This window comes from Dermacentor albipictus, unplaced genomic scaffold (genome assembly GCF_038994185.2).
Source record: "Dermacentor albipictus isolate Rhodes 1998 colony unplaced genomic scaffold, USDA_Dalb.pri_finalv2 scaffold_13, whole genome shotgun sequence".
NCBI classification, from domain to species: Eukaryota; Metazoa; Arthropoda; class Arachnida; order Ixodida; family Ixodidae; genus Dermacentor; species Dermacentor albipictus.
The window spans coordinates 12,805,832-12,828,987 of record NW_027225567.1 but is presented as its reverse complement, the minus strand read 5'-3'; the positions used below and the strand labels follow the sequence as shown (position 1 = coordinate 12,828,987).

Sequence of the window (23,156 nt, the reverse complement as noted above, 5' to 3'; positions counted from 1 at the left end):
GAAGCAAGCACCTTCTTTCGAGACATGGGATTGCACATGCGCGGCCTTTCATGCTAGCATGCCTGCCACTATGTCCCTTTCTTGCCAGCCTGCTAGTGGAATTGCGATGATTGCAGAAGATTTGTTAGGATAGCGGTGTGCGTTTTGGCCAATTGTGACGTGTGACAATGCACTGCATGCCCAGACACCCAATAACGACACTGCTCCTCCCAGTGTATTGTATTATTCTGCAATCATCGCGATACCAATAGCACGCTGGCAAGAAATTGGCCTAGCGGCAGGCACACCAGCATGAAAGGGCGTGCATGCACAATGTCATGTCTCGAAAGAAGGTGCTTGCTTCATTAAAGGGCGCAGGAATGCTGTTTGGCACGTGCTCGCAGATCCTGCACTATTTGTCCACGACTGTACCGTGTAACATGTTGCAACCACAGCAGTTCTCAATGAAAGCTGCAGATTTGATTGAATTTCACATTTCGCTAAGTATATCTTGTGTCTGTTTGCTAATAATTGTCCTTGTATATCACTCTACTCATTGTGCACTAACAGGCCTTGCATACCACAAAAACTACATATGTCCATTTCTTGGAGGTACTAGCATCTAAACTGAAGTATGCCATAGCAAAGTGACCAGCGCAAGAGTGGACATGGGGCACAAAAGGGCGACAAGGACAAGTGCAACTTCCAAATGGTGTTTATTACAAAAAGGTTACGATATATACTCGTGCGCACTGATCGCAATCAGTTGTACAAGTGCAAGACAACGTGGTTATCACAAGTAGACAAGAGCACACCATGGTGGGGCAGGGCTTAAGGTGGTCTCCCACAGAATGCGGTCTCCCAGGAAAGCAAATTCTTTAGCGGTCAATGCTATGATGGTTTGCTGATGCAGCTGCCTTCTGTGATAGCCGCTGTCTCAATGATGAGTCTGGTGTTTTCCTGCCCGTGCCTTGCTATTATTTCCATTTTTTCAAAGAGTGGCTGGCATTTACATTGGGAGCAACGGATCAAAGGAAACCTTCTCTCCCTTTTAGAACTTTCTGATTGTGCTCCTGTAGTCTCACGTTCATAGCCAAACCATCCATAGCATTTACCACTAAAGATTTTTCAATTCTGGCGACTGTGGGAGACCACCTTAAGCCCTGCCCTGCCACGGTGCGCTCTTGTCTGCTTGTGATAACCATGTTATCTAGCACGTGTACAACTGATTGCGATCAGTGCAGAAGAGTATATATTCATAACAATTTTGTAATAAACACCAATTGGAAGATGAAGCTTGTCCTTGTCGCTCTTTTGTGCCCTGTGTCCACTCTTTCACTAGTACCTTCAGCATGGAATACCAACTAGCCCGATCTCGCACCCTGCTTCAGTATACCACAGAACTCGTCTAGCAAATGTAGTCAGTATGACTACAAGTGGGTGGGGCACGTAACAATAGTGTTTACAGCGAGTTCTTATGCAAGTGTGACTATTTCATCACAATACCATCAGTACACAACAATGGCTTCATTCCAATAAGTCCCATTGTGCAAGCTTTCCCTTCCTAATATTTGATGTCTTGTATTCTTGGTGAAAGATGTGTAATACCTAAATATCAGCTAAATTAAGCAGTTACAATGAAAACAAATAAGCAAATAAAGGAGGCAGCTCCCGTACTCCCTTTAGTGTGTATATGCCTTTAGTGAAGAGGAAAACACGAGATGTACTCTAAACGTCGCAGGAGGCAACACAAGCGAACAAGGCTATATGAGCCAGTGAAGAAAATATCTGAAGTTTCAACGTGCGTTAAATGGGCATGTTGAGCATCGATTCGCTATGGTGGTAAACGACGGTGCCATTATATGGCAGGCATTCACATACCAATTATCGCCATCCAATTTTCGAATACACCGAGTTTCAACTAGCTCGCTAAGGGCGCGTATTGTTACGCAAACATAAATGTGGGCGTCATTCCAACACTAACGTTCAATAAAGAGCACAAAAACGAAGCAATGTAATGCTGACAGTGGTGTTAGTCAACACGACTACGAGAGTTGAGCATTCGACTTACTACTTGAATGCCTGGACAACAGCAGCATGCAGTAGCGATAACGTGCCAGACGATGACTGTTTATCTGCAAGGCGAACAGAAGCAGCACAGTGACGTGGTATATGGTGCGCGATGAACACTAAACGAAACACGGGAAAATACGGCTTACCAGCAGTTTTGCCAACAGATGGTTGCCTCGGAGGCGTGTAAGTTAGTGAACTATTACCGGATTTCGCAGCATCATTGTCAGAAAAGAGGTTTGCAAGTTTCGAGCTGCAAGGAAACGAAAAGAAAAAGGCCTTTTTAGCTTTACGGGTCACTTTCATATCACTTTTCCGGCCGCAAAGTCATTTATATGACTTAAACACGAGCACCTTCATCACAAAACGGATTAGTTTGGAGAAACGACATACCTTCCAGGCTGCACTGAGAAATCGACATCATCGTCGTCATTTGCAAAGTGCATAGCTATCCTTTAAGACACATTCAATTCGAGAACAAGAACTTCGAGCAGACAGAGGTACGCACGTCAAGCTACTCGAAAGTAACCACCCCTCGCACCAGCCCAGAGCACGCAGAATGCAGAGGCTTTCGTCAGCCGTTATCAGCAGTCGACAGGCGCCGCCTGGATGGATGGGTGGATGGATGGATGGTGGCTACACCCTTTGTATCGGGCGGCGGCTGGCGCCATCTAGCCTTTTGCTCCCTCTCCTATTTCTTTTCCTTTATATCCCCTTCTCCTTAAACTAGTTTTCACTCCCCTCCTCCTACCAAAATAAATATCTAAAATAGTATAGAAAATATTAGCTCCCCGATTTATGGTATTATCTCTCCCTTGATTTCCTCCACCAATCCTCTAGCCTCCCCTTCGTTACTGCCACTCTTTTCTCGTCTATTGGCACTCGTTCCCCGGGAACACGGAGGAAAGAAACTAAGGAGAGGCCCTGACGTCACTCTTTGTGAAGCAAAAGTGAAGCCGGAAGTTGGCGTTGCTCATGGTGATGCTCCGCCTTTTGTGCCACCCTCTTCTCTTGTTTACATCTTTCGCGAAACCACGCCGCGCTTCGCGTGGTTTCGCGCGCGGAGCACTCGCGCTCCCGCAACATGCGGCAGAGCACGGTGCAGGTAACACAGCGCAACAAGACACGGTGACTAACGCAAACCCGGCCACACAGCGCCTTTGCCACGGCACGAAACCTACGAGAGCAACACGTGTGAGCGCTCAAAATCAGAACAACGCCGCCATTGTGGCCCAAAAGGCGTGGCCATACAGCAAAAAAGATAAAAAAGCAGCAAAAAATGAGGACCTACTACGTCATTTCCGCCACACTTTTCTCCTAGCGCGCGGAGGGGGTAGGGCCTCTCCTTAGTTTCCTTCCTCCGTGCCCGGGAAAACCTAATGCCCTCACTGTTCCCTCAGCCAGAGTCGGACGAAGGTCAGTGCATCTCAGCACTATATGCTCTGTGGTCTCAATTTCGGCTCCGCAAGCTGTGCATAAATGGTTCACGTCTTCAAATTTAGCCCTGTATGTTTTCGTCCTCAAAACCCCCGTCCTAGCTTCGAATAATATTGGCGGCGAGGAGTTACGGAGTCGCCATCTATCGGAAGCGCCTCGCTGGCGTAGTATGAGGGATCACGTGGCGCGATCCTCATAGGTTTTGCTGTCAGCGCTCACTGAAAACACCACGTGCGAGCTCTCCCGGACATTTCTGTAAGTAATTTCGAAACGAGAGAAGTTTCTTACTGTCTAAATAATAATCTTGGGCAAACTGAAAGCACGCAATCGTTTACAGACGCTATCTCTTTACCGAATACGTACAGTGAACGCCACTGCGCCCGGTCGCCGCGATGGAGTCTCCCGAACCGGCTTCTTGCGTGAAAGGTACAGGTAAACGCTCAGAGCAAACTATGTGAAATATGTTCTTATAGTGTCTGTATAACTAAATGGAGTGTAATAGAACGAAGCCTCAATGCAGCGATCGCGCAGATTCGCAGCGACCGACTGCGCGTCTGCATGCTTGTCCGCGCAGTTTCGCTTTCTCCGCGCGCGCGTTTTTGCACCGTGCCATGAGCTTCAGGCCGCAGAATATGAGCATTTGACAGTATACAAGCAACCATTATTGCGTGGGCGCTATCAGAGCTGTTCAGAAATAATTTCATTGTAGAGACTTCGATGCCTGCGGAGACTGTGATGTGCCGTCGCGACGATTCAATCTTTTTTTTTCTTCTAAATTCTTTGATCTTTCAATATTATTTCTCGAGTTGCGTCGCACTGTATGTCTATCGGCGTTGTCAGCGTGCAATTTCCCGGTGCTCCTTTTTTGTGATCCAGTACATTAATTCATAACACCAACGTGACCATATGCCATGCTTTTTTTAAATGTGCTTCTTACCGCTGCCTTTCCACTCCACTGAACTTGCCAGTATCTATAGCATCGACAAGTTCATAGACCAAACCGTCATGACATTAGTCGGGCAGCGGACTCGGGCGAGCGTCTCAGTGCGCGTTTTCAGAACATCGAGGACCGGGCGCCGTAGCAGAAATTTTCCTCGCCCTCGCATCTGTGCTTGCTGCATACCCGAGTTGTAGCCGATGACTATTTGCCGATATTATGTTTCGCGACCCAAGCTTCACGCAGTTTCTTGTCCTGCGGCTACGTGTGAATAAGGCTGACACCGGCCTCCGTTACGTGCGTCCGGCCCTGCGGCACCGAGCAGTAGCCTACCATGTTGCGCGCCTTCAAGGGCAGCGACTACCTATTGTAGTGCTTTCAAGCGTTGTAAAGGAGACACTCGAAGCGGGAAAATTTCGCCACTAAATGAGGACCGCAGCGTACGAGGGAATTTAAACTCGTTTTCAGCTCGCTTCGGCGCGCCCGAAGCAGCCGACGCGGCCGCTATGTCCACGTGATCCCTCCTAGCACGTCACGCCGACGGTGGCGCCAGCTTTTCCAGTGGTGGAGCTCGAGGCCAATAGCGAGTTGCCCCGCGAGTTATAAAATAAGAGCTCTCTCTTTATCTCCTGTTTTTGTGTTCTATACATAGCTAGCGCTGGCTTTCCGAGCATTCTTTCTTCCCACATTTTTCTTTCCGTCTCCTTCACCTCCTTTCCCATACTAGAACCACGATGGACCCCCTCCCTCGGCTGTGGGTATTTATTCTCAGCTTCCTAGTTCTGAGTGTCCACTTTGTGTTCAAACTTTTCATGTATAGATATTTGAACACTTTTATCGCCCACCTTTCTTCCCCCAGTGCTGCAAGTCTCTGTTCATATTTTAGCTTGCTTATTGCCTCTCTACCTTCGAGTGACGTCCATCCCATGTCCCCCTGCACTCCTTCATTAGGGGTGTTCCCGTGCGCTCCTAAGTCCAACCTGCCTACACTTCTCTGTCTTGTTTCCATGCATGCCTGAACTTCCGATTTCATGCACAGTACTGAATTTCCGAATGTGAGGCCAGGTACCATAACCCCTTTCCATACCCCTCTAACCACCTCGTACCTATTATAGTTCCATTGTGCCTTGTGTTTCATTACAGCTGAGTTCCTTTTCACTTTTTCAATCATAATTTTTTCGTGTTCTTCCAAGTACTTTTTGCCCTCGTTTAGGCATATGCCCAACACTTGTATTTCTCAACATGATCAATCTTAGTGCCTTGTATTTCCAATGGTCCCCCTTTCTTCATTGTATACTATTATCCCAGACTTCTCTCTACTGAATTGCAGTCCCACTTTTTCTCCCTCCTCTCCACATATGCTCATTAGTTCCTGTAGCCCTACTCGGGTGTCAACAAGCAGTACAATATCATCTGCATACATCAGTCCGGCTAGTACTTGAGCTACCTTCTGCCCTTCCAGTATATAGCTTATGTCGGTGCCTACCCACGAAACACGCAAGCAGCTATTTGATGTCTAAAAGATGTCTTCAACGGCTAATTCAAAAGCCTAGTAGCTGTCTTGATCAAGACATTTTGTAGCCATGGACGTCTAGAAGTACTTCAGTTAGCCCTGCTAACGTTACGCTAAAAGTTGGCTAATGGACAGCTTGACAAGAACAACTGAAGACTTTTATTAGACATTCCCTCAAATTTTTGCGGCAGCTCTTACAGCAACACTACGTTTGCCCACAGTTACAATTTATTTTAAACGAGGCATGGACATCAGAAAAAAAATGTTTATATTGTCGGATAGAGTGATGCAGAGGTAGTTTTTCCAGATGTGAAACATGGGAATAGTGCAGTACAGCCTCATTGGTCAATTTGTGCTTTTTAATTAGACCAATCAATTGAATGCCACCTGTCAGAATTATTTTGCAAATCAAACAAGATCTGTATTGTATGCTGATATACTTCCAATGTTCACTCATTGACCTAAACAAGAACATCTCTGCGTGAAACACACCATTATTGACAAAACTTCGCCCTGCTGGGTCTCCACCAAATTGAAATAGTTTCTAGCAAAGAAAAATTTTGTCAGTGATGCTGCAGTTCAGGCAAAAATTATATCCTGGTTTCAGCTACAGGGGGCACAATAGCCTTACACCAGTATACGAAACAGAACACTGTGCTGCAATGAGTTAAGAAATAAAGGATAGTACACATCTGGAAAAACACTCTGCGAACCACTCTAACTAGCAATAGAAATATATTTTTTCTGATGTCCATGCTTCATTTAAAAGTAAATTGTAACTTACTTTCCGGGTGCCTCTTGTAAGGTAACGCCAAATGCTTGCACAGCATCACGCAGAAATAATGGCCAGTTCTTCAGCATACCATCCATTAGTGAATTCTTGTATGTTGCATGTTACAAGATACTGAAAGATAAATCATAATATGCTGTTATTTTTTTTTCCATACATTGTATGATGAGCTTTTCATGCATAAAAGGTGATTGCAAGCTAAAATGCAGCAAGGCATCAACTTCACACCATGTCACATACTCATACTTTATTGCCTAATAGATTAGAAAAGATGCAGAAAGTGTAATTAAGAAGAGTGACAAATAGCAGCAAAGGTGATCATCGATAAATCTTGAAGATGATTGCCGCCGCTGCCAGAGTAGGCCAGCCTTCGTAGGAGAGCACTGGCTGCCCACAAAAGCTTGCTGTCACAGGCCACCCATGACGGTTCTTGTGGACATAGGAAAGCAATACCTGCACAGAACAGGAAAAAAAGGGCAAGGGAGGAAATGGGAATGTTGAAATTGGGACTTCAATTAGCAATATGTGCTATGTAAGAAGTTTGGCTCACATTAAAAATAAATTTAAGCATTCCTTTCTCTTAAATTACGGGTATCTTAAGGTATGTATGCGATGATGTTTAAAATGACTAGTATATTTCCTATCATGAGAAGCCAACAAACACTGACACCAAGGACAACATAGGGGAAATTACTTGTGCTTAATAAATTAAATAAACGATAAATTATAGGAAATTAAAGTGGATGAAAAAACACTTTGCCGCAGGTGGGAACTGAACCCACAACCTTCGCATTTCGTGTGCTATGCTCTACCAATTGAGCTACAGCGGCGTCGTTTCCCCATCCACTTTCTTGGGTATTTATGTGTCCTAGTAGAACACTGGGAGTGTTAGCCAGCGCCCCAACTCAGAGGCCTTGTTCCTGGCATATAGTCATTAAGTTGCATAGCAGAGTCAAAGTCAGCCTTTAAATTATTGTATGGTGTTTTGTGGCTAAAAAGCCACTTATCAACCTGTCAAACAAGTCTGAGAAGCTTCCTGCAAAATATAATCAGTTTAAAACAGTAATTCACTCTGCAGGTAAATGATGTACTAACTTAATTAAGTTAAATAGCGTCTTATATTGTTGAACTAAAAGCAAGTTTGGCATTTTGCGCTGCCTAGCTGTTGCCTTTCTTTCAAACTTAAACATGACACAGTACAGAGTAAGCAGGTAGCATGCAAAGGAGGACTGGTGATAAAGTAGTGTTCCAAAGTAACACTCCTAGCTGGATCAATCACTTTTGTTGATATATTTTCAAGTGACCCTAATTGGCTTCGGGCAATACCTCACACAAATGATGCAACACCTTGGATGATGCTTCATACAAAGTTGAAAGTATCTCATGATGTGATCAAACGATAACATTGCCCGCTGACTTGGAAGTGTTAACATGCTGTTTGCGTGAGAAAGTGCGAAGTGATTCGTATAGGTGGCAAATTATCAGTGTATCTATACTCTCAGGTAATTCTGAGCATCTATGCTGACTTGCAACTGAGAAGCTACTGCACACAAAAAGGTGTATTCAAGTAATGGTCCATGCAGAATAATTGCCCACCTAGCGAAGAGGCAAATGCGGCAGGCTAATGGGCCAGGGCAAATAGATTGATAAATTCTGATAACACATCCAATGATATTATTGAAATAGGTGATAAAAAACAGCGCAGGTAAAATTGCAGCCATGACAAAATTTTAAAAGCACCTCTGCAAACTGCTGGAACCCTCAGCATCATGCCTGTTCTACACGCACATATGTTGCAGCGCAATCTATATCTCAGACGCAGGCGCATCCACAGATCACTTTGTGATCTCCTCAAAATAAGGTTAAAAAACAGTCTGGCACAAGCTACTTGATGCGATTCATTTTGCAAGCACCAGCCAAGTGCTCATGGTGGTAGAACGAAATTGAAGTTTGTCCTTGTATAGAAGCCTTGGCCCATGTTTTATCAATTCTAGCGGCAAAGCACACCTTTTACAGCACACATAAATCTTAAATAAGACTGCTTGCTGATGCTGTACAGTAAGTTCCTGTAAAGAAACTAAATCACACAGAAAACATTTAGAATACCAAACTAATCAAATACTGGCTTGAATACATTTGTGCATTAGGGAAGCAAGGTGTAATGTACACTGTTGTAGAAAATTTATACTCATGTATGGAATACTTCTATGACACAGCAGAGTTAATTTGTGAGTTCTTAAATAGCAATGACTACCTACAGGTAAATTTTGTAAGGCTTAGGGAAACTAATTATTAGTAGAACTGTGTATGTACACTGGCACTGAGAAATTGGTTATAATAGTGGCAGCTTATAATGGACCAGAGCTAAAAAATGGCCGTTGGTGAGACACCAACTAGCTATTTTACCACGAAGCGCTCCCTGGCCTTAACCCACATAAAAAGCACTGGGAGGACCAGAGAGGGTACAGTACATTGGCTTACACTGATCATGATGAGGTCCCGTCATCCAGCTAGCGCCAAGGTACAAGGATGTCCAGCCGTCTATAGAGTGAAAGGGACAAAATAAGATAGCATCAATTCAGTTGAAAGGCAGATTTGCAATTACACATAAGGTGACCCAATCACAGTCATTCATTAATAAATGCCAAGCTGTCGTGATTTCACTCCCAGATGAAGCACCTACTAGGTTAAAGGTTTTGCTGCTTATTTAGAACAAAACAAGTGAAATTTGTACATCAGCAGACGATTTAATTTGGAATTGTATAGATGAAGTAAACATTGCAGTTATATTTTTTGTTTTGCTATAAAGTGGGATAGCTACAAACTGCATAGTCACTGACACGCGCGCACACGTAAGTACAAAAGGACACAAAATAAGGCGAGTTCAGTCTGGTTCAGCATTACAGCCAGCGCGTCATCTTCGAATGCACTCCTTTCGGTTGGCTCGTGCTACGTTAACCACAGGCTAGCAACCAGGGCAAAGTTCTGACTGTTGTTGCGGAAGTCGTGGAGCGCGGTAGTGCTGAACGGCTGAACACAAGCAGAACCCTCGTATAGGCCTCGTGCACTGCAGCTTCAAGCCGCGCACGTAGCGCCCTCTGTCGCGGGTAACGGCGATTATAGGTTGGGGGTGAATGCGAAGTGGACGCGTTGACAACGTAGGGGAGCATGGCGCCTCGTCGCGTGGTTGTGAAAACCGGGTCCAGGAAAGACAATTCGCCGTATTGCTGCGTTTATGGCTGTCACAACAGCTACAGGAACACTGCTGGAAAATTGCCGCCGATCAAATTCTACCGTTTTCCTTGGAAATCGTATGAGACTGAAAGAAGACAGAGGTGGATCGCAGCTGTCCGCCGAGCAAGGTAAACATGTCTTACTATCGATTAATGCCAGTTTAATGTTGCACATTGGGCTTCTTGGCATATCATGATGGAGGCAAAGTAGTTGCGCATCAAAAACAGAACAAAAGAACACAGACAACACACACCAAAGCGCCAAATGTGTGTGTCGTCTGTGTTCTTTTGACCTGTTTCTGATGGGCTGCGCCTTTTGCCTTTATAATGCCAGTCTGTGCGCCTTATGTATTCAGACACGTTATCTTCTTGCTTTCTAACAGCTCAGAGGGAGAGCTGTGGCAACCGAAAAGGAATGAAACGCGAATATGCAGTGCTCACTTCGTGGGAAACGAGAGAAGCAACATCGCTCAGCACCCAGCGTACATTCCAACAATATTTCCACCTTGCTACAAAAAGAGTGATGCCGCCTTGCCCCAGACAAAACTGGGAAGATTTGAAAGGTAAGTAGAGAATAGTTTCGTGCCGACTTTTACTAGTGTAGCATGATTATCGGAAGTTCGGAATCATTGTTTGGAAAACTACGTGAGCGTTCGGCCGGCGCGCGGGCGCCCGCAACACGTGAAAATAATCGGCATGATAAAGGTGAAGTCGCAGCGCCGACGACCAATCATGGGCAGTACTACGTAAGGGAAGTCTTCTGAGTACAAGTTTTGAAACACTTGGTGGAACCTTGAAAGTGAAACTTCATAGTTTTGCCCCGATGGTGCATTCGGGCACCTTCTTACGCAGTAACACTCATGCTTTCTGTCTCGTTCTTCTAGGATTCAGCGACGGAGCGCGCTGCGACCAGTCATTGCTCCAACGTGTCAAACTGCCGTCTCCTTGAATTCAGAGGACGACACAGCGGCACTGGAAGAACGCAACGAAATGTCAGACTTGGAAGCCACCGTTTGCTTCAGTCCTGACTCGGCACAGGGCACATCCGCGTCGGAAGAATGCAACAAGTTTGCGTCCGTGGTAAGACTCTCGTTTTTTTACACAGTACACAGTCGGTTTGTGTTCCAAGCAGGCGCATCTTGAAATCTTATGGGCTAACATTAACTGTTGTGCTGATTACATTCTGTTGCTATTTTCTGTTCTACAAAATATATTTTTCTGTACCTAACTAGCTGATACTTATACAGATAGGTTCAAAGATTTTTGTCCATGACTTGTATACTGTTCCAGACAACATACAATGCCTATATTTTGGTCTGTTTGATCATTTTCATGGCAACACAACAATAAGGTGTGACAATAATATATGTTAATATTGAATTTTTCAGATGACTCAGACAGAGAACAGTTCATTCCAGGGGCCATGTAGCTTGTTTCTTTCTGTGGTGTCACAGTGTGATGCATCGACACAAGTGTCTCATATTGAAACTAGAGACAGCAGCGTGCAAGCAGAACCTGCAGTGAGGTCAACCGCCACTGGGCCAGAAGAGCGAAGCTGCGTTTTCCTTGGATACAGCTCTCTTTGCGAAAGGAAAGATGCATTCACAGAACTATGTGGAGTCAGTGCAAATGTGTTTGCCATGCTAATGTCTTTATTTTCATCTGTAGTCGTGAGGTCTGTTGATGTCCCTATCCCTCAAAAGATGGTGATCTTCCTAATGAAGATGAAACTTGGCATTTCATTTGCAAGTATAGCTGTACTTTTTGGCCTGCATCGTACAACTGTTAGCCGCATCTTTTTTTTCGTTTTGAGGAATCTTCTTTACTCAATGCAACACTTCATTCCTGAACCGCCGCAAGCTGCTGTCAAGGCAACTATGCCAGCATGCTTTAAGGTACACTACCCTAACTGTCGTTTTATTATAGACTGCACTGAAGTGAGAACGGAAGAGCCACCTACTGTAGAACAGCGTCGAGCTCTTTTTTCACACTACAAGGGATGCTACACATTGAAGTTTTTAATTGGAATCTTGCCCAATGGTGCAGTGACCTTTGTATCAAAGGCTTATGGAGGTCGAGCTTCAGACACGCACATAACTCTAGAATCAGGCTTTCTCAATCGAATTGAGCCAGGTGATGTTGTGTTAGCCGACAAAGGTTTTCCAGGCATAAAAGCACCAGCGGAAGGAAACAAGGGCATTGTTGTCTTGCCCCCTTTCTCTAAAGGAAATATGCAATTTACATATGATGAGCTCCAGCAAACTTACCACATTGCTCAGGTACGCATCCATGTTGAAAGAGCTATCCAGCGAATAAAATTGTTTAATATTCTTAATTTTCGAGTATCTAATGATCTCATTCCTTATATGAGTGATATCATGCGAATGTGTTGCATCCTGGTGAATCTGCAACCGCCAATTATAAACACACAAAAGCTTGAGCAATCTTAAGACAAATGCCGTAGAACATGGTGCTATTCATTCCGAATTAGGAAATGAACCTTCTCACCCTGTCAGCCTATATTATATGTTAATGTACATGCTACAATAAATTAAGAAATTTCACGAAGATTTACTCCTTCAAATTGAAACTGGCGTGAAAAGGTTCGCCTTCACTGTTGTATTATATGCATTTGCAGGCAATTCAGGACAGCATTAGTCGTTTTACCAGCATTTATCATGTAGGGAACCATTGCAGGTGACCTCAGGTGTGTATTGCAAGGAGTACCTAATTGTGAGAGCTAGGCCCATCATTCTTCTTGTGTACAGATTTTATAAGAACTGTGTTGAGTTTGAGGATTTTCACCTTGGTATTAACAATGGAACAAGCTGTAGCCTTGGGCAGAAATGCAAAAGACCTCTGTATGTGAATTTAATGCACATTATAAGACCCAGGCAGCGAAAATTAATGCAGAGCCCTCTACCATGGTGTCTCATAGCTCAAACAGAGCTTCAGTAACCATGCTTTAGAGTTGAAAAGTTAAAAAAAGCAGCTGCAACATGTTCATCTATGTTGTGTGTAAAATAACAAAATTTGACTTAACAGAGTGCACATGGCGCTGTGTACAGTACTTTTAATGAGGTTCCTTTTGATATAATTTCGCTAAAGTGGAACTCAGTGAATGCAAGCTGCATCATTTGCACTCTGCTGTAATAACACCAAGCTTGTTTCACATTTATTGTCTTTGCACTCACGCTTGCAGACAAAGCATAAGAATATGTAATGGAAATTGAAAAAAAGTCAACTATATAAGCAACAGGTTTGTGGCTTGTAGGCAACACTAGGCAGATCACTAGCAAACTACCGATGGCCTTGTGTGGAACTCGTACAGATATTTCTTAGTGAAATATTTAGTGCGCACAATTGGAAAGGGCACAGTGAAATGGGGACCCACGAGCGCTTACTCACAACTGTATTATTTTCGGAAAGACACAGAACATAAATACCCCAGCTGTCAGCACTGAGCATGTGCAACAAGAGTCGTCAGTATAAACAGAAACAGATTAAAAAGGTTCAACCTGTATTTAAAAAAGCAAATTCTTTGTCAGTGATTGCAACTGATGTTTGGCTTACGCATTTTTCAGCACACATTTGGATATGAAATGCTTCTTTCATGTGTTTGTTTTTATCCGAAAACAAAATGTCGGTGTCGAAAAATACCAGATCATAATGACATAGATTACAGTGGTTTGACAAGTGCGAATAGTTTTCTTTACTGAGAGAATGCTCATGTTCTTTTAGACGGGTGTTTATGCACTGACCGGTTTGTCCTATGTACACGTTGCCACAGGTTAACGGAAGCCGGTACACAACACCTATTCTGCATTTTGTGAATATTTGGTCTTCTGTATGACTGCAGCTGCATTTTTTACCCTGTTGTCAAACATTTGAAATAGCTTGGCACAGTTTTCTCATCAGATCGGAAACAGGGGTGTAGATTGCATTTTGTCTGCATTACCTGCTGGATACCACTGTGGCTGGATATCTTAATAAAGAATAATAATGAAGTGTATGTTAATAAAAAATCAAACCTCCTTACGGCAGCCTGGCCCTTGGTGATTTCGGCAATCTCTAATATTTGATCAATGTTTTTTTGACGAATTGTTTGTAGAAATCTTTTCCAGGGATAGACATCTTTGAGACCATGTTTTGACTTTTCAGAATAAAAGGAGAGGTCGAAGTGACCCTTAGCGCACTGTGTATGCTGCCCTCCGTATCCAGTTTTTTTTTTAGCAACTCTCGGTCGAAGCTGTCGTCTGCTAGATGTGCCGTCGACGGCACCTGGATCATGTCCCTGCGCTCCTCAAGCTCCTTAATGGCACAGTTTACACCTGCAAACTGCGAGAAAAGAGCTGCAGGGTTCACCATCTGCAGAATTGGTTTTCGCGAAGGTCGACTTGCAAAATTGATTGCGTCAATCAGCGGCAAAGTCGCATCACACACACAAAAAAAATAAAAAAACGAACTTCCCGTACGGGAAAAGACTTCCTTGATTGATTTTTTGACATCGACGTTGGGACGCGATGATGGTTTCTTCCATGCGCATGGAACATCCGTGCACGATGTATATTCGTATTCATTTACGAATATCGCCATGGCCGCGGCGTGCTTGCACCAGCCTCCACAGCCAGCTTTGCATGTACAGCTTGTGTGCAAAATATTTCTGCAATTTTCTGACAACTAAAAAAGAAAAAAAATGAAGCGGTTAGCGATATTGAGGCACTTATTTATTTATTTATTTTTTTGAAGAAAGGATCGGTTCACCTCAAGACGCACATCGTAGTCCACGCTTTTCATCTGGGCGACATATTTGCCGACGATGTCCGACGGGCCTCTTGCGTTCACCGATTCTTCTCTTACTGCGTAAACGTGCCTGCTATAGTACAACCTCGCACCCATGCGTAAGCAGCTCTTCTTGAAGTAGCCATCGATATTTTCTATCTTTAGAAAGCCGCAAAACAACACACGCCGATCACTCGTCAACGCCATCTCCACCCATAGCGCAGTGCGCGGCGCGGCCGTAAACAGCAGTGCCCCCAACCTGAAATCTCCGAGGATGGCCGCATGTGGCGCTGCATGTACCGGTACAGTGGCGCCGCGTGACCAGAGCTCGAGGCCTATAAAAGTAATGACGAAAACTCGCAAGGCAGAAGAGCCCATATATCAAGAATTGCCGCGGGTAACACCTAAATATATTCACATTGTTGACGAAAAACGAAGCGCAATGTATTTCACTTACCGGAAAAAGTGTTATCCGAACGTGCGACGTACAAAGACGCACCGAGACACGAAGGCGGCGAACGCAGATCCCGCCATTGTGGTAGTAAGCCGTCGGCGAAAACACGCAATACAGCCGATGTCACGAAGCACTGATGCAAAACACACGGCAAACAGCATCAGCACAGCTAAATGACTCCAGTTAATATCCAGTATAAATGTACAGAACGGCTTGAACAACTGGCATAACGAACCCACGACCGAGACATTGCGGGCAGGAATGGCCGTTTTTTTTCAAACTTCCTGCCTCCCAGTGTTTCCAGCACAGAATGAGATGTCCGACAAATTTGGATTGTGCCGCCGAAGTGGTCGCAGCGCGGTGGCTCTGTGACCGCTGTGCAACACCGGCATTTCGCTCCTGCTGCTGCGCGAGCATAGAATGGTTTCCAGGCGTCGTGTGCGCGCCCTGTATAGAAAACAATAACACGCCCTTGATTGTTGAAGTTCTGGTGTGCAATTATTTAATATTAAAGCCAATTAACTTATGTTGCTTCGAACGAGTTCGATTTGTCTGAGGCGTCTTGTATTCGCTAACGTCGACGGCCGACGGTAACCGCACATTTAACACGTCGTTTGGCATTTTATGCACTTTTAGACAAAAAGATCTAGAAAAGTTCTTGAGTTAGACATTCTGAATGCGTTTACCAAAACAGACTCTAGTGACACCCGCAGTGGGTTTTGCCGCAGATAGAATATATGCTAGCATATTCCAAGTGCTGAGGTTATGCTTAGAAGAAATTCTATTTTCAGTCTTATCATAGACCAAGACGTCTATAGCCGTTTGTAGCCATTTCAAGAAGTTTTTAATAGGTTTTGTGTTTCGTGGGTATTGTGCTTTGTTCTAGCCTCTTTTCCACTTGGCTCACGTAAATCATAAAAGCAGGGGTGACAATGGACAGCCCTGCCTGAGACCACTTCTTATTTCAGCTGGCTTTGTAGCTTCCCCTTCTCATGTTATCTCTACCTCATTAGCTGTATAAACTTGTAGGAATCCAACCAACTTTATATCTAGACCATATTCCTTCAACTGGCTCCATAACTTTTCTCGGTTTGCATTACCATAGGCTGCTAATGTCTAAAAAAGCTATCTGTAGCAGTTTCTGCCTGGCTGCCGCTATCTCTATGCGCTGTGTTATAACAAATAAATTATCATGTAGCCTTCTGTTCCTTCGAAATCCATTCTGCAGCTCTCCCAAGATCCCTTCACATTCTGCCCATTCCTCCATCTCATTTTCACCATCTGCACTACTACTCTGTATATGACTGATGTGACAGTTATTGAATGGCCTGTAGGATTTAATGTTGTCCTTGCTTCCCTTACCTTTGTAAACTTATATCATTCTGCTTGATTTCCAGTCCTGTGACCATCTCCCCCTACAACTATCTGTTCAATAAGTTGTCGTAATTTTAATTTACTTTTCTGGCCTAATATGCGTATCAGTGTCATAGGTATGTCATCAGGTCCTGTCGCTGTTCCCCACGGGGACCTTATGTTCACTTCTGTCCCATTCCTTACTTGTCATCACTCTGTTCTCATCCTTTAATTCTGTCCTGCTGTTGTCATTGTTCTCCATTTCGCTACCCTCTGGCTCTGCAAATGTTGCCTCTATTGTTAACCTAATATATTCCTGAGCTTCCTCTCCCTCTACCTTTGTTCCTTCTGGTGTGGTCAGTGAGTGCTGAGCCACCTCTGTCTTCTTACTCTGTTGCCTTATGTGTTCCCAAAACTTCTTAGAGGCATTTCTGTCTTTCTTTCGTATCTCTAACAACCACTGTACCCCAACTTTTGCTATCTTGGCTTGAATGAATGCCGATGCTCCTCTTTTCATTGCAAGGTAAGCCTCCCATTTTGTCTCCACCTCTTCTGGTGGGGCTCCCCTTTTCTTTGCTGCTCTGTATTTTCTGCACGCATCTTTGCGTTGCTTTATGGCCTCCTTAACTTCTCAGTCCGACCAGCTTTTCGGTTTATGTTTTCCCTGCTTACTTCCGAGTTTCCTAATCTGTCCCTTCTCTAGCTCTCGTTTAAACATACCTATTAACTCGTCGTATGTACATGCCCTTTGCGGCTGCTTGTATACTATGTTTTCAATGTTTTTCGCCACTTCTTGTAGCTGCCTGTCATTCAGTTTGCTCATACCTTTCCTTTCTTTAGTTTCTATCAGTGGTACTGTCTTTCCAAAACTGATTTTGATTCGTTTGTGATCACTCCCCAGGCTTTTTGTACCTTCCTCATCAATTTCCGTACCTCCCAACCGTTCATACAGTTTGTGGGACATTAGGCAGTAGTCGATTGTCGAGTGGGTGTTATTTCTTTCCCATGTTATCTTCCCGTCGCATTTAATTTCAGTATTAACTATCACAAAATCATGAGCCTCACAAAAATCTACTAACATCTGCCCTGTTGCATCTGTCGCCCCGTCAAAGTATTCCGAATGTGCATTCATGTCCCCTAGGATGATTATCTCCCATTTCATAGCTAACTCCCTGATGTCCTTGGCCATACATTTGAAATGTTTTGCATTCTCCTCTTTCGACTCATTCCCCGTTTTCAGATACACAACTCCCAGGATTGTCTCTACGTTCCCTACGGTGCCCTTGAGCCACATATGTGCTCACTGCAGTCCTTTCCCCTTTCCCAGTCCTGTTCCTTCACTAGCGCCCCAAGGCCTCCTCCTCTGTGGTCTCTCCTTTTTCTGTTGCACCCTACCCAGGTGTATCCTGCAGTGAATGGTGGCTCTTCCTCATCTCTTAAATGGGTTTCGGCGACTCCATAAACCTGCAAATTTTCCATTTGTAATTGCTCTTCTGTTTCGTCCCACTTAATGCGATTTCTTCCCCGCTGCATGTTGATGAACCCCACATTTACTGCCTTCTTCCTCTTCCTCCTCCGTGCTCCTGTCCTGCCCCCCCCTCCCCTATCCTTTATCTTTTATGTTTTGGCATGCAGGGCTGCCCTGCGCGCCTGCAAAAAAGCCTGAGCCCTATGACCCACCCTCGTTCCTACCTGCCATCCCGCAGGTGTAGTGTAGTGAATGCCATCTGGGCCGAAAGGGGGGAAGTTTCTCCCCCCGATCATTATGTTCACATCCCCCGCATCACACCTGAGGCTTGCCCCAACTCCCTAATCATTACTTTGGTCGTCACTACCGGTTGTTCAATGAAAGGGCCCTGTCCCCTGACCTCTGGGACAGTACACAGGGCAATGTGCACCGCCTCAGAGGTCGCCTTTAGTTTCGCCCCTCCCTGTTGAATCTGTCTGTCCAGCATTCGCCCCCTATTCTGCAGGACGTTATTCACCCCAGCCTGCAAAATTACTAAGTTTTTTTCCCTCCCTATTTTCCTTCAGCTTGTTTTTGGCTCTCTGCGCCACAGCTTCGAATCGTGCACCCGGCATGCATTCGACCTTCACCGGTCTGTCGTACTGAACTGTTCTGAGGAGTGCCGATTGCATTCGCGATACGTTGGAGCTTCCAACGACCCAGACCTTTCTGACTTCAGCTCTGTCTTCAAGCAATGAACTCTTGCCTCCCTCCTGTCTCTGTCCGCTGGGTCCTCCCTGCCTTCTCTGCCTCCTGTCGTCTCCTCCCTCTGTACCTGTGTCTCCCGCGGTCCCCATGTTAACGTGTCCGCCCCTCATTCTGCTCCACTGGGTGATCCTCCCGCTTCCTTTTCCTTCAATTCCTGTTGTGCCTCCCTCTCAGCTTCTCTCTCTATCATCTCTTTCAATTATTTTTCCAATTGCTGCCCTTTCTCTCGCTCCTCACTCCATTTCCGTTCTACAGCTTCCATTCTTGAAGCCCACTCCCTCTCGACCCTTTCTTCAAATTCTGCGCGTTCCGTTTTTTCTTTCTCGAGCTCCTCTGTCCTCTCCATTTCACTCTTTAGCTGCTTCTCCAAATTCTCAATCACTTTACACAGCCTGCACACAAAGCCGTTCCCTTCCGCCTCCGCCATGGTTTTGAATATCGTTTCATCCAAACAACACCATCGTTCACACCTCTCACACTGGACGAGGTCCCCGCCTTCCTCCTTGGCTTTTCTAGCCGGCCGCCCCATGAATTCTCTTGTCCTACTGTTATTTAACAATGTAAAAGCGTGGAAAAAAATTAACTATAATAATAAAGACCACTGGGAATCTCTAGACGAACAAAGAAAGCTAACAAAATAACCAAACCAACCAGGGAAAAAAGAAAAAAAAGCACACTTTTAGCCCTAACTATTAAACATTTAGTCCTAACTGTTATATGTTGGCCACGACCTACTTTATCGCCCTACTTTGACTATGTGTTCGCCTGGCTTCCTAGTGCTCCAATTGTCTACAACCTACGTTTCTATGCCGGCCCTATCTCCATTCAGATTTCCCGCCGCTGCAATTAGAAATCAAAACAGAACTTAGCTGCCGGCATCCGTCCGTGCCGCCTCCGTCACTAGTCCGTCCGCCATGACTATGCGCCGCTGCTATTAGGAGTCGCCGGACGATCCCACCGCTGTCAACCAGATATTAGGGTCGTCGGATGATCTCGCCGCTGCCACCATTTGTTACAGTTGTCGGACGATCTACGAGCTGTAGGCCGATCTCACCGCTGCTATTCAGTTGTCGGATTTGGCAGTCGTAGCTAGGGATGAACTTGGGAGTAACTAGGTGAACAGGGCTTATTTACATTATTTACATCTTAGACCAGACATACATCGACAGTCTAGCGTGACTCCCATATGGAGCCCGCAAGACTAACATATATAGCAAACAGCTCACGAGCACACAGCTCACGAGTACATTTCTAGCACGACAACGAGCACTCATCTCACTAGTACATCTCGAGCACGACAACGAGCACGCTCTAGCAGCCGACAATCGCTGCTTATAAGCTCTCTGCTTGACGTCACAGTTCGACGTCATTGAAGATGACCCGCCCTTTTGGAGGAGGATGAGGGCTGTCGACTTGGAGGAGGATAAGGGCTAATATACACGTGCCGCACACACACACTGGTGTAAAGGTCCGGAGCCGACGTCAGAGGGGCTTCGTAGAACTCAGCTCCGTCCCGGGTGGCGCAGCCGGGTAACACATTGTCTGGTGTCTCGAAAAGCTCATGGGGAGGTTCCGCCAATTACCTCCCTTCGAGAACTCCCCTGAGCTGACCCCGCGCCACGTGGCTGCCGGTTATCCGCAGTTCTCTGAAGTGCGCCCCGTCCCGGTTGGATTGGAACACGTGCAGCGGGCTGAAATAGCTGGCACGTTGTCACCACGTACGGCCATTCCTAACACTGCTCGCTGCAGCATAGTAGCCAGACGATGAACTCAAGGGCGCTAAGAAAAATCCCTGGGTGAAAGCCGTGCAGCGCATTGAGTGCACGTTAAAGAACCTCACGTAGTCAAAATTAATCAGTAGTTCCCCGCTACATCCTGCGGCATAATCATGTCGTTGTTTTGGCACGTAAAACCCCAGAATTTTTTTTCTATTTAGTCTCTTGGGCTGGCTAGGGACAACGTTGGCTAGGGACACTGCGCGGTCACTTCGGCCTTCTGAAAGTCGCGTACGCAAAAAGGGCGCAAGAGCACCACTGCTTGCGTATCTGCGTGCGCGCAGTTTAATCTGACGAGGAGTGTGATTGATCGCAATGAAAAATGCCCCGTGCGGTACCAGTATCAGTCATTAAGCTAGCTGTCTGCATTTTTTAGAGCGTCGCCCGTTGCTGCGGTGAGCGTCGGCGTAACGAAGCGAACGAGCACAGCGAAAGACGAAAGCGAACGAGGAGCGCAGCGGGGTATGAACGACGCGAGGAGGGTGCAGCGGAACCCACGAGGCGGAAAGCGGAGGAGGGTATATCGAAAGGGAGAGGAGAAAAGCACGGTGCGGCGACGATGGCTACCAGATAACGCCAGAGTAGCGCGCCATCTGGTAGCCATGTTGAGAGAAATGGTCATTGATAAGGAAGGGTATAGCAGCATAGGGAGTGACCGTAAACCTATCATTTTGAAAATGGGATATGTAGTTGAGGAAGAGAGCAAGGAATGCAAAATGACAAGTCCAAATTTGAACGCCGAAAAAATAACAAGTATAGTCACTACAGTCGAAGAAGAACCTTGCAAATGGCCAAGTAAAGAGTTGGAATATAGTGAGCTTCTAAGTGAAATAACGACAGAAATACGGAAGGAGAAACAACATGTTCATTGGAAAGGAAAAAAAAAGAAACGGAAAAGCTGGTGGAGCAGGGAGATGCGAGAAGCGATGGTGGAACGACATAAAGCATCCCGAGAGCACAGGCAGGCAAAGGAGGCGTAGTTGCCGCAGAACGAAGTAGCCAATAAATGGGAAGTGTACCGGGAGAAAAAAGTCTATGGTTCAAATACTGGTGCAAGCAAAGATAAAAGGTGAAAGTGAACGTTGGTTGTCAGAAATACGTGAGAAAAAGAAGGCCGCACCTATGGTATTTTGGAACCACATAAAATTATTAGGCAGGAAGTTAACAATTCAACAACATAACCTAGACGAAGATGGAAACACGCTGCAAGGGAAAGCGGCATTAAATTACATCCGAAAAATAACAGCCGAATCTTTCAAATGCAATGACGACGTTGTACTTGAAGAAAAAAAGAGCATGAAAGAGAACCATATGGAAAAGGAGTTGGTTCTGACAAATTTCTACTGAAAGAAAGCCGAAGAGAAAATTCCTATGCGCGTAGCCATAGGGCTAGACGAGGTTCCCGTTAGGCTGATTAATGAACTAGGACTAAAAAGTAAGGAAGCTCTGGTGAAAACAGTGGAAAAAACTTTAAAAGATAGAAGAATACCAGACAGTTGGCGACAAAGTAGAATGAATTTATGAAGGTAAGGTGGATAAAGATAGAATTCGCTCGTATAGACCGTTGACCATTACGTCGGTAATATACAGGCTAGCCAGGCAGGCAATGAAATTAAAGCTGCAAGCATGGGCTGAGGATAATGGCAGTTTTGGGAGAACTTCAGATGGCTTCAGAACTGGTAGGCGTTTGGATGATAACTTAGTTGTTCTTACTCAGTGTATTGAAATATCAAGAGTAGAAAGCAGACTGTTATGCGTGGCACTTCAGACATTACAGGAGCGTATGACAACGTAGATCGCAACATTTTATGGGATATTCTGGAAGGGGAAGGCTTAGATGACGATTGTCTACAGCTTTTGAGAGAGATTTACCTAGAAAATACCGTTTTCTTTGAATGGAAAGGGATCAGGAGCAAGAAGAAATTCGATGTCAGCAAGAGACTGAGGCAGGGGTGACCTTTATCCCCATTGCTGTTTGTGATGTACATGGTGAGGATGGACAGGACGCTCGAGTGAAGTAATATCGGGTTTAATCTCTCATAAAGACAGGCGGGTACAGTAATAGAACAACAGCTTCCGGATTTATGTTAGGTGGACGACATTGTGTTGCTAGCTAACAAGCAAAGCGATTTTCAACGTCTGGCTAATACATGTGGACAGGTAGGCAAGAATTTAGGTTTGAAATGTAGTGTTAGAAAATCAGGTGTTATGGTATTCAATGAAAACAGTGAACAGACAGTGGTAACGCAGGGCCAGGAAATACCTCGGGTAAGAGAATATCAATACATTGGTATATGAATAAACGAAGGCAATAGATGTATGAAAACACAGGAAAAAAACAATAACAATAAAGGGGAAGAGAAATGCAGCCATAATGAAGCACAGAGCAGTATGTGGATATAATAGGTACGAGGTGCTCCGGGGTATGTGGAAAGGTGTAATCGTTCCTGGACTTACTTTTGGAAATGCGGTTGTTTGCTATAAATCAGGGGTACAATCAGGACTCGATGGGAACCAAAGGTCAGTGGGTCGCCTCGCATTGGGCGCTCACGGGAAGACTAGAAATGAAGCTGTGCAAGGGGATATGGGCTGGACTAGTTTTAAAGTGAGGGAAGCTC

General features: G+C 45.1%; 2 protein-coding genes and 1 long non-coding RNA gene across 8 annotated transcripts in view; 1 reads left to right on the top strand and 2 right to left on the bottom strand.

Moving 5' to 3' along the window:
- The window catches only part of LOC139051668 (FK506-binding protein 15-like), a 205,542-nt gene extending 202,899 nt beyond the window's left edge, over nucleotides 1-2,643 (bottom strand). For 4 of the 6 annotated variants that reach the window (XM_070528634.1, XM_070528633.1, XM_070528637.1 and 1 more), the window contains exons 1-3: nucleotides 2,443-2,643; nucleotides 2,199-2,302; nucleotides 2,051-2,114 (exon numbers count right to left, since the gene is read on the bottom strand). In XM_070528634.1, coding sequence (XP_070384735.1) covers nucleotides 2,051-2,114; nucleotides 2,199-2,302; nucleotides 2,443-2,495 — 221 coding nt within the window. In that variant the 5' untranslated portion in view covers nucleotides 2,496-2,643. Of the gene's footprint in view, nucleotides 1-2,050; nucleotides 2,115-2,198; nucleotides 2,303-2,442 lie in introns of those variants that run through there. The other 2 variants (XM_070528636.1, XM_070528638.1) reach the window with 2 other exon arrangements.
- Nucleotides 2,644-6,971: 4,328 nt separating this feature from the next.
- On the bottom strand, nucleotides 6,972-15,473 carry LOC139051663 (uncharacterized). The gene is made up of 3 exons (XR_011509492.1): nucleotides 15,199-15,473; nucleotides 9,208-9,267; nucleotides 6,972-7,179 (listed from the first exon to the last, which is right to left on the bottom strand). It is a non-coding gene; the product is annotated as an uncharacterized lncRNA (long non-coding RNA).
- LOC139051639 (uncharacterized) lies at nucleotides 9,818-14,159 on the top strand. The gene is made up of 4 exons (XM_070528584.1): nucleotides 9,818-10,088; nucleotides 10,343-10,522; nucleotides 10,844-11,039; nucleotides 11,348-14,159. Exons 1-4 carry the CDS (start codon nucleotides 9,895-9,897, stop codon nucleotides 12,407-12,409), a joined length of 1,632 nt encoding a protein of 543 aa, XP_070384685.1. The 5' UTR covers nucleotides 9,818-9,894; the 3' UTR covers nucleotides 12,410-14,159.
- Nucleotides 15,474-23,156: the final 7,683 nt, after the last annotated feature.